Source organism: Tamandua tetradactyla, chromosome 14 (genome assembly GCF_023851605.1).
Source record: "Tamandua tetradactyla isolate mTamTet1 chromosome 14, mTamTet1.pri, whole genome shotgun sequence".
In the NCBI taxonomy this organism is placed as follows: Eukaryota; Metazoa; Chordata; class Mammalia; order Pilosa; family Myrmecophagidae; genus Tamandua; species Tamandua tetradactyla.
The window spans coordinates 59,468,199-59,484,222 of NC_135340.1; the positions used below are offsets into that span (position 1 = coordinate 59,468,199).

The 16,024-nt window shown below is 41.5% G+C and overlaps 1 protein-coding gene across 1 annotated transcript in view; it reads left to right on the forward strand.

The window, feature by feature from the left end:
* The window catches only part of SLC28A2 (solute carrier family 28 member 2), a 47,109-nt gene that overhangs the window by 19,935 nt on the left and 11,150 nt on the right, over positions 1-16,024 (forward strand). The window contains exons 4-5 of the mRNA XM_077127758.1: positions 13,934-14,025; positions 15,469-15,649. Of these exons, the coding sequence (XP_076983873.1) occupies positions 13,934-14,025; positions 15,469-15,649 (273 nt within the window). The remainder of the gene's footprint in view (positions 1-13,933; positions 14,026-15,468; positions 15,650-16,024) is intronic.

Sequence of the window (16,024 nt, forward strand, 5' to 3'; positions counted from 1 at the left end):
ACAGTACTCCTTTGTATATGGAAATCCAGTTTCCCCACCATCATTTGTTGAAGAGGCTATTCTTTCCCCACAGAATGGCCTTGGTATCCATGGTAAAGATAAATTGGCCATAGACATGGGGGCTTATTTCTAGACTTTCAATTTCATTCCATTGGTTTACATGTCTATGCTTGTACCACTGTAAGACTGTTTTGCTTCCTGTAACATTGTAGTCAAATTTGAAATTGGGAAATGTGAGTCCTTCAACTTTATTCTCCTTTTTAAAGATTGATTTGGCTATTCAGGGTCCCATGTGAATTTTAGGATTGGCTTTTTCATTTCTGCAAAAAAAAAAAAAACTTCTTAAATTTGGATAGAAATCACACTGAATCTGTAGATCATTTTTGGTAGTATTGCCACCTTAACAATATTGTCTTCCAATCTATGAACATAAGAATCTTGGCATTTATTTAGGTCTTCTTTAATTTCTTTCAGCAGTATTTTGTAGTTCTCTGTTTAGAAGTCTTTCACTTCCTTGGTGTTGCATGAAAGGCAACATGATATTTGTGGCCACTTAATCTGTAAATTCGGATTTGCGGACAACACAGATTTCAGTGATATAAAATACAGATTTTATTAGGAAAGTAATTAAAAGAGCTGTCAAAAATAAGGCATAGTTACATCACTGGATAAGATGGCACCAACACCAGAAGAGAAGTGCCGGGAAGTCTCAGAAGCAGCATTCCAAGTCTCATTAGTAAAAATCCACAGCAATCTTGGAGACAGCATTCAGGGTCTAAAATCCATAGCAGAAACTTCTTTCCCCAGGTAAGATGCTGATGTGATGCTCTTTCTCTTTCTCATAAGATTCCTTTCCTTCCTTTCCTTCCTTCCCTTCCTTCCCTTCCTTCCCTTCCTTCCCTTCCTTCCCTTCCCTTCCCTTCCCTTCCCTTTCTTTCCTTTCCTTCCTTCCTTTCCTTCCTTTTCTACTTTTAAGTTTCTCCTGTGTCATTCTAACTGCTTGCATGCAGTTTTTATGGTATCTTCACACAGTAGTGGCCAAATTCCAGTTAGCTGATGTGACCAGGGCAGGTGGGTCCTCCAAGAACTGGCTGGGGACCGAGAGGCCCTTCCTGTGACATAGATATCTTTATCAAATTCACCTCCTTCTGGGAGGATAGCCAGTCCTCTTGGCTAGAGTGCACATTTCAACTGTTTGTTAACCAAGGCCACACAATGGCAGCACCAGTTGAATGGAATGGACTCTACAAACTTATCTTTTCTTTACATTCAGCCCTTAGAGTCTGATCTGTTCACAACATAAGCCGTGGTCATTTTGGGGGTAAATTTCGTTTATACATATATTTCTATTTAAATATTGGACAAAGCATTAAAATATTTTTATGCAGGCATAAAGGAATTCAGGTATCTCTATGATCTGAACATCATTTAGCTGGTATAACAAAAATATACATTAAGAACAGATCTGCTTACAGCAAGAATAGTTCAGATTGATGGACTAAGCCTACTCTGGGGCAAGAAAAGAAGCATCACCCAGCCAGTACAGCATTCACAAAACAGAAAAGAAATATCACCCAGATTCACAAAATCGGGAGCACGCAGTACAATATGTTAGGAGGCAAACAAACACATTATCCAGCTGGAACATTATTTTTATATTAGCTACTCTAGTCCGGGGCAAAAAACCAATACATAAAGCATTACCCAGCCAGTACAAGATTCTTCTTATACTCTTCTTCTATTCTTTTGCCATGGCATCTCAGATCAATAGAATCCCATGAAATGTTTGCCAAAGAGTACAACAACAGGAGAACAACCAACAGAGTATCAAAGATACTATCATACTGGCTAATATTATTAATAACAAACACAAAGTACTAGTGAGAAAAGTCCACCAAGACTGCAAAGGGTCTTGGGAACGATGTGTATCACCTTTACTTCCTCATCTATTTCTTGTACAGCAATTTCAACAGAATTTCTTTTTTTTTTTTTTTTAACATGGGCAGGCACCGGGAATTGAACCCGGGTCCTCTGGCATCGCAGGCAAGCATTCCTGCCTGCTGAGCCATCGTGGCCCGCCCTCAACAGAATTTTGATTATCCAGAATATATCCATATAGAACATTCTCCATGTATCACAGCACACGTACTTTTCTGAGCAGTTGTTGGATGTAGCCTGGTCCACTTCTGTCCAGTGGTCAGTGTTGTTCACCTTGGAAGTCCTTCAGCTGCCTCGGTCAGGAGGTCAGCGCAGGTCTAGCAGTGAGAGACATTTTGCACTCCAGGTATGAGTCCACGATGTCAGACACCAGCTAGCCATTCACATGGAGACGGCGAGCACTGCAACACACTGTGCATGGCGCGTGCTCATAAATGTCAGGGTCGCTGACGCACCATTGTGAGAGAGCAGAGTCTTCTTCAGCAGTGGCAGTCACAGCAGACTTACCCAAGCATCTGCAGTAGCATTATCCTCAGTCTTAGCCAAGGCATCTGCAGTAGCATTAACCTCAGTCTTAGCCAAGGCATCTGCAGTAGCATTATCCTCAGGTTCAGGCGAACTTAGGGGTGAGTGGGCATTTACATGAAAAACAGATACATTAATACATTGATGAATTCCTCATATTTCTTTTTCCATTATGTTTTTTTGCCATAATTTTATCTTCTATGTATTTCTTAATTATTCTTTTTCCAAATAGACACTCAAATAATGAATCCTTTAGCCACTGTTTATGAATCAGTAAATCTTTTTCAGTGTGATGATTTATTTTTCTTACACAGGTCAGGACATGATAATGTCAACATAAAGTTACAAGAAGTTATTCTGATAAAACAGACTCTCTGCTTTTTACACTGATTACTTAGAAAAGACTTAAAAAACTATTCAATAAAACAGGTAACAGACCAAGAAAACTCTGTCATTTTAACAGAGAGAAAAACAAATTTCACTCCTGCGTCAGTTTATTATTTGATTTAAAGCTTTTAAAAACTTTATAGATAGACCCACGAAATCTATCTCGACATTGCCCATAATTTTTTTTTCCACAAACCTTCGACAAGTTACTGTATCTATTCAGGCTTTGTCTTACATTTTCCTCATTTTGTAGCAGCCATTTATTTCATCTTGAGACAAAACTATTCTCCTTTTCCTTTTCATAAAAACACATCCTTTATGTCCTTCATACTTAAGTCATTACTTCAAGCAAACATTTCACCACGTACAATCACCATCAAAATCAAATTTGTTAGAACAATGTCAAATACTTAAAATGCTTCAGTCAATGCATATTTGAAACATCAATATACAATTTTTAGTAAGAATTAATGGCACATATGTTTGAAAAACAGGAGATTTTTCAAAGTGAACAGATTTTTTAACTTAAAAGTAAAGAAAAACTAAAGATAAAACTTGCAAGCAAGGGGTTGCTCAATATTAAAACAGCTTCCCCAATTCAAAATGCGAAATACAAAACCAGAGGGGAACAACAAATGAGGGGTCATAGATATTGGGGTTTGGCCTAATCCCTCTGTCTGAAAGAAAGGGGCTAGGTTAGGGTACAGAGGGGCTGAGGGAGCTGGACACAGGGCTTCTGCCTTGCCAGGAGTAGGAGCATTCTCAGTCTTCACTTTGCAACTACAACTTGGTTTACATTTTTCTCCATATATTCTCTTTACATCATTCTTTGGCAAACCATTAATGCCTTCGTGGTTGATCCCAGCTTCCAGCAGGGCTTGGAACATGTTTCTGTGGGAAATCCTGTTACTGGTATTGGGGAATCTCCTCCCATTATGTCTCTTGATCTCTCCTTCTCCTGTATTCCTGTCTCCCAGCTTTGCCATTTTATCTAAGACTTTTTAAAGTGTTGATATGCTGGAGGCGCTGTCTTAGTGGCCGCGTTTCTTTGTGAAGCATTGACAGGGAGGAGGCGGTATGTGTCAGCTTCTCCTAATATGATTGCTGACTTTATAACTTCCACTTTCAGTCTCTGCATAGCTTCCCGCAAAGAGTACCAGGGTCCATCACTCTGAGGTCACGTAGTGTCAGTACGGAGTTGTTTATTGCACCCCTGTGCAGCCACTGCCAGCAAGTTATTCTCCAGTCTGCCGACTGAAGTCCTGAAGAGCGGTCTGTATGAAGAAGTTAGTGCTAATGCCTACAAATGTCATGCAATTGGCGTAGTCTAGCACCACGCCTCCAGCCCCACATTAGCAATTCTGACCATCCAGGTAATTAATGGCTCACCAGATTTCTGAATAAGCGCCTAAGAATGTCAGTTATTTCTTGTTGAGTAAAATTTTTATATATTTATTTTTGCATGGGCAGGCACGGGAATCGAACCAGGGTCTCTGGCACAGCAGGCGAGAACTCTGCCACTGAGCCACTGTTGCACTCCTGAGTAGAACCTTTTATAGTGGTTTTGAAAGTAATCTGATTGCCCTGTTTCCCTTCTTTTTGCCTTTGTATTGGGCTAGCGCCTATTTCTGAAGGATATTAACTCTTTTCTGTTTGACAAATCTTGTCTAAGATATTCCCATCTTTTTCACCATCTTCATCATCATTATGTGTCTCATCCCACACATCACCATCCCACTTATTAGGGTCTCAATCAGCAGCGGCAGTGGCTAGTACCATACGTATTTCTTTTTGTTCACTTTACCTCATCTCTTATATTTATATTGGGCCACACAGACTGTGGTTTTTGCAGCTACTGACCGATAATTACAAACTTGATTTCCCAAAATAAAATTTTGATTCTGCAGCATGGACAGTTTTCCCTGCAGCTCTGCCAATTCCTTTTCATAATTCATATTTTCAGAGATTGCTTGCTCTCTCTGTTCACCCATTTTTCTATATACTGTACTATATGCCGTTAACAGAGTCCATCATCATCTACACACTCTAATCATTTCTTTCCCTTTTTCTAATGGCATGTTTTCTAGACAAAGAGTAACTTGAATAGGCTCTCCCTGTTTAATTCTATTCCCCCAATCTTTACGGGGTCTCGTGCATTTTGTCTGTTCCTTTGCAAGTGAGGAGTAAGGTAAATCATCCAATCCTGGGATTTCTTTGTTTTTTGCCTTGAACTTAGAGGACTTTTTAAAAAATGACATTATCTCTTAATCAATGACCAAAGCTTATGGCCCACTATTAATCTACCTCAAGTAAATCTTGAAGAGAGGTTACTGACTTACAAATTCTCAAATGTTTTATAGCATTAGAAAGTACAAGCCAGGGGGACAAAACGTTCAAATCCCAAACAACATCCTGCATACAAAAAGGACAAGAAACCAGCAACTTCAAATCCATGAAGAATGGCCCTAATAAAGCATTACAATATTTCAGAAGAGCACCCACCATATATTCTGTGCAGATTTTCTCAAGCTTGTCTTGTTGACATTCCCCACTGAAGCCGTGCTGAAATGCAAATCCTGCTCACAGCGCCAATTTTGTCACACACAAGACACTGTGATATTTGTGGCCATTTAATTTATAGGTTCAGATTTGCGGACAGCACAGACTTCAGTGATATAAAAACAGATTTTATTAGGAAAGTAATTAAAAGAGCTTTAGAAAAGAAGGCATAGTTACATCACCAGGTAAGATGGCACCAACACCAGAAGAGAAGTGCTGGGAAGTCTCAGAAGCAGCATTCCAAGTCTCATTAGTAAAAATCCACAGCAATCTTGGAGACAACATTCAGAGTCTCCTTAGTTGAAATTCATAGCAGAGCCTTCTCTTCCCAGGTAAGATTCTGATGAGATGCCCCCTCTCTTTCTTTCTTTCTTTCTTCTTCTACTCTAAGTTTCTCCTGTGTCATTCTAACTGCTTGTAGGCAGTTTTTATAGTATCTTCACACAACAGTGGTCAAACTCCAACTAGCTTACATGACCAGGTCCAATTGGGTTCTCTGGGACTAAGAGGAGCTTCCTTTGACATAGATATCTTTATCAAAGTTCACCTCCTTGAGACTTCCAGGTCAAGATGGCGGCTTAACAACGTGAGTATTTTAGTTCATCCTCCAGAACAGCTACTAAATAACCAGAAACATTACAGAACAGTTCCCGGAGCCACGATAGTGACCGGACACACAGTGTACCCCAGTCTGGACCAGCTGGACCGGCTGTGAGCCCCCCCAGAACCGTGAGTTCCCAAAGCTGTGGCAGCCAGCACTCCTCCCCCATAGGCCGCTTCCCAGAGGGGAAACGAAAGAACTTTACCAGCAGCATGGACTGGGCACAATCAAACTCCAATTGTGGAACTAATTAACAAATTCTGACTACTAAAAATAGGCCCCCAGCTTAGGTGAACCTGATCAAAGCGGAGGTTGCTCATTTTTGCCTCAGCGCCAAGGGGGCAGGACTGACAGAAAAAGGGGGAAAAAAAAAAAGAAGGAAACAGAGGTTTTTGTGGCTGTGTATCTACAAAGGCTTGACTGCCTCTGGATACAGCGGCAGGACTTTTCAGGCTGCAACTGCCCCAGGCATAGGCAGAAGTGAGCTTTTTTGGGGGCTTATGTGGAGCTTGTGCCTTCCCCAGGGGAGGGGTGAAGCCTCACCCAGGTGAAATCCCTTCATCAAGGAATTCAGACACCAGGGCTTGGTAATTTGAAGCCATTAAAACCAGCCTACAACCTCTCCTCTGTCTCCACCATGCCCCCAGCAGGGAGAGTCTGCCAAAGTTAAAGGTACCGCATCATCTTATGCTGGTGGGAACTGCAGTCAGACAAGCGCCACATACTGGGCAGGATAAGAAAAACAGAGTCCAGAGACTTCACAGGAAAGTCTTTCAACCTGCTGGGTCTCACCCTCAGGGAACCCGATGCAGGTGACTCTTTCCTCCTGATAGGAGGCCAGTTTGGTCTGGGAAAATCTGGCTGGGGTCTATAATATCTAAGTAGACCCTCCTAAGTGTGTGTGTGGGAAAGGCACCACACAATAAGGGCAAGAAACAAGAAAACAAGAACTGAAAAATTCTCCTCTGTTAAACAAAACTTAAGCTAAAGGTCCAGATAAAGCTGAATGAAATGTCAAAGAACAGATAGACAACAAATTCATCCAGCAAGAAAACCCTAGATAAAAGAAGTGAAAGCAATCTCCAGAATAAACTAATTAAGATAATTAAATGCCTAGACACCAGCAAAAAATAACAAATCACACTACGAAAATTGAAGATATGACCCAGTCAAAGGAACAAACCAACAATTCAAATGACATACAGGAGCTGAAACAATTAATTCAGAATGTACAATCAGACATGGAAAGCCTCATCAAAAACCAAATCAATGAATTGAGGAAGGATATAAAGAAGGCAAGGAAAGAACAAAAAGAAGGAACTGAAAGTCTGAAAAAACAAATTGCAGAACTTATAGGAATGAAAGACACAGTAGAAGAGATGAAAAAAACAATGGAAACCTACAATGGTAGATTTCTAAAGACAGAACATAGGATTTCTGAACTGGAGGATGGAACATCTGAAATCCAACAAGAAACAGAAACTATAGGGAAAAAATGGAAAAATATGAGCAGGGACTCAGGGAATTGAAAGACAATATGAAGCTCATGAATATACATGTTGTGGGTGTCCCAGAAGGAGAAGAGAAGGGAAAAAGAGGAGAAAAACTAATGGAGGAAATTATCACTGAAAATTTCCCAACTCTTATGAAGGACTTAAAATTACAGATCCAAGAAGTGCAGCGTACCCCAAAGAGAATAGATCCAAATAGACATACTCCAAGACATTTAATAATCAGAATGTCAGAGGTCAAAGAGAAAGAGAGGATCTTGAAAGTAGCAAGAGAAAAGCAAGCCATCACATACAAGGGAAGCCCAATAAGACTATGCACAGATCTCTCAGCAGAAACCATGGAGGCGAGAAGACAGTGGGATAATATATTTAAATTATTAAAAGAGAAAAACTGCCAACCAAGAATTCTATATCCAGCAAAATTGTCCTTCAAAAATGAGGGAGAAATTAAAACATTTTCAGACAAAAAATCACTGAGAGAATTTGTGACCAAGAGACCAGCTCTGCAAGAAATACTAAAGGGAACACTAGAGACAGATACAAAGACAGAAGAGAGAGGTGTGGAGAAGAGTGCAGAAAGGAAGACTATGAGTAAAGGTAAAAAGAAGGAAAATTAGATATGACATATAAAATCCAGAAGGCAAAATAGTAGAAGAAAGTACTGCCCATGCAGTAATAACACTAAATGTTAATGGATTAAACTCTCCAATCAAAAGACATAGTCTGGCAGAATGGATTAAAAAACAGGACCCATCTATATGCTGTCTCTACTCAAAGGACACGAGGCCAAGGACACAAATGGACATTTACACACCAATGTTTATAGCAGCATTATTAACAATTACCAAGAGATGGAAACAGCCAAAATGTCCATCAACAGACAGTTGGCTAAACAAACTGTGACATTTACATAAGATGGAATATTATGCAGCTGTAAGACAGAATAAAGTTATGGAGTATGTAACAACATGAATGGACCTTAAGGACATTATGCTAAGTGTGATTAGCCAGAAACAAAAGGACAAATACTGTATGGTCTCACTGATATGAACTGACATTAGTCAATAAACTTGGAATATTTCCTTGGTTAAAAAAAAAGTTCACCTCTGTTCTAGTTTGCTAGCTGCCAGAATGCAACACACCAGAGATGGATTGGCTTTTAATAAAAGGGGATTTATTTTGTTGGTTCTTCAGAGGAAAGGCAGCCAACTTTCCACTGAGGTTCTTTCTTACATGGAAGGCACAGGATGGTCTCTGCTGGTCTTCTCTCCAGGCCCCTGGGTTCCAACAACTTTCCCTGGGGTGACTTCTTTCTGCATCTCCAAAGGCCTGGGCTGAGCTGCGAGTGCTGAGATGAGGAATGCCGAGCTGCTTACAGTGCTACGTTGCAATCTCCCATTTAAGCACCAGCCAATTAAGTCAGACGTCACTCATTGCAGCAGACACACCTCCTAGCTGACTGCAGATGTAATTGGCAACAGATGAGGTTCACGCACCATTGGCTTATGTCCTCAGCAACAAGACTAGGTATGCTCACCTGGCCAAGTTGACAACTGAATCTAACTAACACAACCTCCTTCCCGGAGGATAGTCAGTCCTCCCAGCTAGAGTGCACATTTTAACTATTTCTTACCAAGGTCATGCAATGGCAACATCAGTTGAACGGAATAGACTCTACAAATTTATCTTTTACTTACACTTGGTTAAATTTATGCATAGATATTTTACTCTTTTAGATGCTATTGCAAATAAAATCATTCTCTTGATTTTTTTTCTAGATTTATTCATTGTTGGTATATAAAAACACAACCGATTTTTTTGCCTGTTGATCTTGTACCTCACAACTTTGCAGAATTTATCAGTTTTAGTAGCTTTCTTGTGGATTCTTTGGGACTTCCTATATGAAGAAAACGTCATCTACTGCAACAGGTAGCTTTACTTCTTCCTTTCCCATTAGAATGGCCTTGTTTTCCTTGCCTAATTGCTCTGGCTATAACTCGCAATGCTTGGTATAAGATGGTTGATAAACGCTATCTGTGCTTCTTTTCTCCAGAGGAAAAAAAATTTCAAAATGTTCTGTGCGTGTGCTCACAACCACTTCCTAATCCTCCAAAATTCCAATATTTTTGATCATTGTTCTCTAGTCCCTCTGCAGCACCACTCAGCTCTCTCTGCCCATCTAGTTGAAATCCAGCTGTGTGCCTAACTTTGAATCTGGCAGTATAGTAGCTCCTGACCAGTTCTTTCTAGTGACAGCATCAAAATAAAACCTCTGCCCCCATGAAAAGATTCTGATTATTCTTATCTGGAGGCCCTTGCCTTTGACCCATACCACAGTCGGTTCTGGGTTGACCCATTTCCTATCTATTAGCCCTTATTTCAAGCTAGAGCAGTCAAGATTCATCCAGGCCCACAATGTTAGACACTAGAGATACATTCTCGGAACGCTGTCCTAAACTTCACATTCTAACTCCTAAATGATAGTTCTCCAGACCTTGGGAATTTCTATCACTCTGCTTCTTTCATTTGGTAGAGCTTCTACATCTTGTCGATGGAGCCACTGAGAAAATCCACTAGGGGCCACTGAGAAAACCCATGAACCGTCTTGCAACCAGGCCTGAAATACATACTGGCCACTCAAGTCATGTTCAACTAACACTACCTGTCATCCTCACCCTATTCTATCTTGTCCTGCTTTAAGGCTGTGGGTGGTAAACACATAAGTGAGTGGGTTTTGGTTAGTCCACATCTGGAAAGCCTCCCAGGCACATACCTGGAGAACTTATCTGTGGGTCCATAATTCAGAGGAAGTCACGGACAAGGTGTAGAGTTCACCACTGTTCTGGTTTGCTAGCTGCCGGAATGCAACACACCAGAGACAGATTGGCTTTTAATAAAAGGGGATTTATTTTGTTAGTTCTTCAGAGGAAAGGCAGCTAACTTTCCACTGAGGGTCTTTCTTATGTGGGAAGGCACAGGGTGATCTCTTTAGGCCTTCTCTCCAGGCCCCTGGGTTCCAACAACTTTCCCCAGGGTGATTCCTTTCTGTATCTCCAAAGGCCTGGGCTGAGCTGCGAGTGCTGAGATGAGTATGCCGGGCTGCTTGGGCTGTGCTACATTGAGCTCTCTCATTTAAGCACCAGCCAATTAAATCAAACATCATTCATTGCAGCAGACACGCCTCCTAGCTGACTGCAGATGTAATCAGCAACAGATGAGGTTCATGTACCATTGGCTCATGTCCGCAGCAACAGAACTAGGTGCATTCACCTAGCCAAGTTGACAACTGAATCTAACTACCACATGTCCACCCCTTGTCAACTTGGCAACTACATGCATCACCTTAAACAGGTGCAAAAATTTCTCTTCTGGCTGTGGACCTGTGAATCTCAAAACAAGTTGTCTGGTGCCAATATGCAAAGGAGGATATTCACAGGATCCATAGGGAGAAACTGGAAAAGAAAATCTGCAGGGCAAACACCATTGGATTTCAAAGTCTGAAAATCATTTATCCTTCGGTTTTAGAAAGTGGCAGCCCCATCCTTTCCAAGGGCCTATGCAGTGGCCCGCCTCTTTCCAAAGCAACCTCGGGGAACATCGAGGAGACCACCTTTTTCTCGGCTCCACTCTCTCCAGGCATCAGGGCCACCCCTGGGCTCTCTGCCGTTTCCGGGGCACACGCTCAACCCCTCCATAGTGGCAGCCAGGCTCTCCCCAGTCCCCCAAGGAGCGTGCTCTACCTTCTCCAAGGCCTGAGGCTGCATGACTCTTCTACTGCAACAAGATGGGAGACTCATCCTCACCCTTCAGAGTAAACTCACCCTCTCCATGTATATGGGTGTGTCCACTCTCCTGACTGAGGTTTCTTGGCTTCAGACCCATACTTCCATGGTTCTCACTCTGCAAACTCCAATTTGTCCCTTTTGTATCCCCCTTTGTCCAGACTGGCAGTGGTTCCATTTACACCAACAGTCTCTTCAAGCACTCCAGGACTTCATCATTCTCTTCACATTTCCTCCAAAATCTTTCCCTTAGCCATCCAAAGAACCGTTCCAACATATCTGGTATTTGCAAACTGCAGCAGCACCCCACTCTCTGGTACCAAATCTGTTCTAGTTTTCTAGCTGCCAGAATGCAATATACCAGACATGGAATGGCTTTTAAAAAGGGGAATTTAATAAGTTGCTAGTTTACAGTTCTAAGGCCGAGAAAATGTCCCAATTAAAGTAAGTCTGTAGAAATGTCCAATCTAAGGCACCCAGGGAAAGATACCTTGGTTCAAGAAGGCTGATGAAGTTCAGAGTTTCTCTTTCAAGTGATAAGGCACATGGCAAATACAGTCAGGACGTCTCTCTCTCTCAGCTGGAAGGGCACATGGCAAACATGGTGTCATCTGCTAGCTTTCTCTCCTGGCTTCTGGTTTCGTGAAGCTCCCCAGGAGGCGTTTTCCTTCTTCATCTCCAAAGGCTGCTGGCTCCTGGACTTGCTGCTTCTTGGTGCTGCAGCATTCTCTGCTCTCTCCAAATCTCCCATTCTCCAAAATGTTCCCTCTTGTAGGACTTCAGAAACTAATCAAGACCCACGCAAATGAGTGGAGACATGTCGTCACCTAATCCAGTTTAACCACTCTCGATTATATCACATCTCCAGGGAGACGATCTAATTACAGTTTCAAACATACAAAGCTGAATAGGGATTAGAAGAAACGGCTGCCTTTACAGAATGGGATTAGGATTAAAACATGGCTTTCTAGGGGCCATACATCTTTTCAAACCAGCACAACCACTTATCAAACAGATTTCTTCTCAGTTCAACTTCCTGATGTAACACAGTTACTGACCCCCAGACTTTTTATTATGAAAAGGGGTTGGTAGTGTTTGCAGAATCCTAGGCTAGGCGTGATACCAGATCATGAATACTGGCTCACATGCCTCTAGACATTGATTCATAGTTGGTGTAAAAGAGCGAGAAATTTTTTTTCTGTTTTTCCTTTGGAATATACCTATGGCTTTTTAAAATTTAAACCAGAGACCCATTTCCAACCTGATATTCTGGGATCAGGTTGTTAATGGGTTTGCAGAAACGAAGTAGTCTTAGTTGATTTCCTGCAGTACCCACTGAACTTCAGTTCTCAGGTGGGATGTAGTCAGGACGTGATGGAAGAAATATTTTCCAGGCATGTGTTTTATATTTACTCTTGGAAGAGTGCAGGCTCTCACATAATTTTCCGGGTAACTTACTGAACTTGTATTTGTCTGGGTATAATTTTAAACCACCTTCACCTAGTGTATCAATTTGGGTCCAAACAGTTACCAGATGGCATTATTATATTAAATAATTAGAGACACATTTATTTACAAAGGACACAAAGATGTGTGCAGAGGGTAGAAGACCCACAAAAAAAGTATAGTGCAAGAACCTGAGGCCAAAAGCAGAGAAGCAGTTACTATTCCAAAGGAACAACATGCAAGAGGACCCAGAAAGGAGTCCGATGGAGAAGTTCTCCTCAGTACACTGACCTCAGTCTTTTCATGCCCTCAGCTCCCATGAGGTCTCACTAGCAGAGCCCAACAGATAATCCAGAGCACATATGAGTCCACTGATAAAGTGCATATAGGTCAGACTCCCATGGCACAAAGCAAGGTGGGGAATGGACCTGGAGAAGCAAACCACAGACATGTGGCACCTGGGTCAAGTCTAGAATTGAGATGAAATTAGTTTCTTGATATGCTTTGCGAATGATCTTCCAAAGAGAATGATGTCCTTAAAACCTACAAGGAATACCTGTTACTCAATAAGTATCTCTCTATGAAACATGGAAAGGTAGCGAGGGACGAGGGAACAGAAACCAAGTCTGAATTCAATCCATTGAAACAAAGGGCAGCAAGCATTCTTAAAGTCTGGAGTGGGGTTGTATAAGAGCTCTGGAGAATGATAGGGGTTTGGTTGCTGGGAGGGGTGAGGGATTTACTGAGGTTGCAGTTAGGACCACTTGGTTCAAATTGTTTTCCTTTATAATAATTAGGCTGCCTGGAGTCTGTAAGGACTGGGAGAGAGCAGGAGGATGGTAAGGAACCATCTGGTTAGAAGGTGCCCAGGCACCTAGATAGTGGAAGGACCAGGATGAGAGGGTGATCTGGGATCTGGAGTGGAGGGCAAGTCTGTGTAAAGTTTAGTCAAACTCAAAGGAAGTTAAGGCAGTCTTGATCAATGGCAATAAAGATTTTCTCCTTTCTCCAACTTGCTGCCCATTGGTGTGGCCTGACCTTCTGGCATTGCCATGACTTCCCCTGGGTGAGGAATTTTCCTCTCTAAGAGCAAATTATGCCTTGGGCCAGGTAGTCTAAGTTCTGGGAATTGATACAGATTGGATGGAACAATTTTTGAAGCTTAATCTCTGGGTTTTCATCAGGAGGAGTCTACAGCCTTTCATCAAGGCAAGAAATTTCTGCAAAACCCATGCCGTCTTGTTCAAGAGGATCCTGTTGGGGCTGTTGTGTCTGGGTGAGATACTGAGAATGCAGGGAAATGGGAAACAGAGTCATTTAAAAAATATTGCCTTTTGTTAAGAGGATTATGGGGTAGAGAGAAATCTTCTTCACAAATTGACCCAAAGGGCAATTTGGTGTATGGATCTTAATTACTTGAAGGCCACACATACGTTACTGAGTTGTACTTCCAGGAATAAGGAAAATCTGAGACAGTTTTTCAAAACCATACTATTTGATAGAGTTACACATTTCACAGAATATAGGCTTATCTCTTTCAGAGTGCCTTGATTTGAAGTAGGGCATGGTCCTTATCATCCTCATAAGAGAAGCTTGTGTTATATGTTTTTGCTAGTTTCCTATAAGGTCATGCTATAAAATATTTTTTAGAAGACAGCAAACTTCTGTTTAAAATACATTGTGAGTGATTATGGACCTTGAGGTCATTATTAGAGGCAGCTGGGATGATGAGAACAAAATTTTGCTTGGGTGAGGAAGATGGCTCTGCTTCCTTGGTAGGACCCCTGTTATGACATTTTGGACACAGCTTTGCTCAAGAGGAGAGGTTAAAATGACTGGAGTTATAGAGTTTGGGGAAAAGATGACTGACTTTTGAAGAGTCTCATGGTGAATGCTGATTAGATCTACTCCACGGGACAGAAGAAAGATCTCAGATAACATAGAAGGGAATCAGATGGGTCCCTGGGAAAGATAAGTCCTGAAATGCAGAGGCGCCAGCCTCTTCAGGGCATCAACTAATTCCGTCCCTCTATCCCATATAATTGACAGCCCCTTACACCATGAAAAAGTTTGAATGGGCATAACCCAAATACCCTAAAGAGTGGGAGAAAGATCAAAGGTGATGGAGTTATACAAGAGAAGGTAGGGTTTAACAAATAAATATAACTGCTGAATCACTGTATTGCTATTTCTTTTAGTCTCCAGTATATAGAGCAGCTAGAAGTAAAAACCTAAAATTGTGGACTTGTAACCCATACCAAACTCTGCCATCTGTTCTACAACTAATTGTTGCCATGTGCTTTGGAATTTATTGCCTATTTGTATAGATGTCATTTTCACAAAAAAGAAAAAAAAAACCGATTGTGATGATAAAGGCACAGCTATAAATTGATATTGTGGACCAATGATTGTACACTTTGGATGATTGCACGGTATGTAAATATATAATATACATCAATTAAAAAAACCCAAGGACAAAATAAAATATTAGAAGGGAGTCAAATTTCATGAGGGACAAGTGAATATATGCAATCTCCAAAGCTGTTCTCAAGAAGAGAACAGATAGGCTCTGTGCTGGCCTGAGGACCTGCAGTACAGTGTGACAATTAAGGCGAGGTGGCGAGGTCTCTGGAAGGTTCTTCCTGCTCTACATCCCAGATCTTCCTAACTCCTGGAAGCTCTGCCTTGCTGATTGTCATGCTGCACATTTCCCTTTTAGCTTATGCTGCCTACTTCCTGGCAGCGTGCATTTTGGATTTCCAGAGGGCACTCGCTTTGTTCATTCTCACCTGTTTGGTGCTCCTTGTCCTGGCTCATCGCTTACTGAAAAGGGTTTGTAAAAAATTAACAAGATGTCTGAAGCCCTTTGAAAACTCCTACCTGAAGCTTTGGATGAAATGGTGAGTAAGATAAGAATCTCAAAATTCCTGGCCCCGGAACTTGTCCCAAACCTTTTTCACTTTCCTTTTTCTCTTTCAGCAGTTCCTGACCTGTCTCTCAGGGCCTCTCCCAAACTTTTCAGTACTAAGGCAGAGAAGGCAACTAGCAATGGACCTCTGAGTATGGGTTTCAGTCCAGTTTCTCGTAGCCTATATCTCAACTTTGCTCAGGAGGGATTAAGTTTCAAAGAGATTCAGTCTGTTTATCACAAGGGCCATGTCAGAAATAAGAAAAACATACTCTTCAATGCAGTAATCAGAACAGAGAGGCTTGCAGCTGAATAAGTCATCACATAGATTTGGTGGTCCTGTGTGTCTCCCTTAAATCCCTGATAC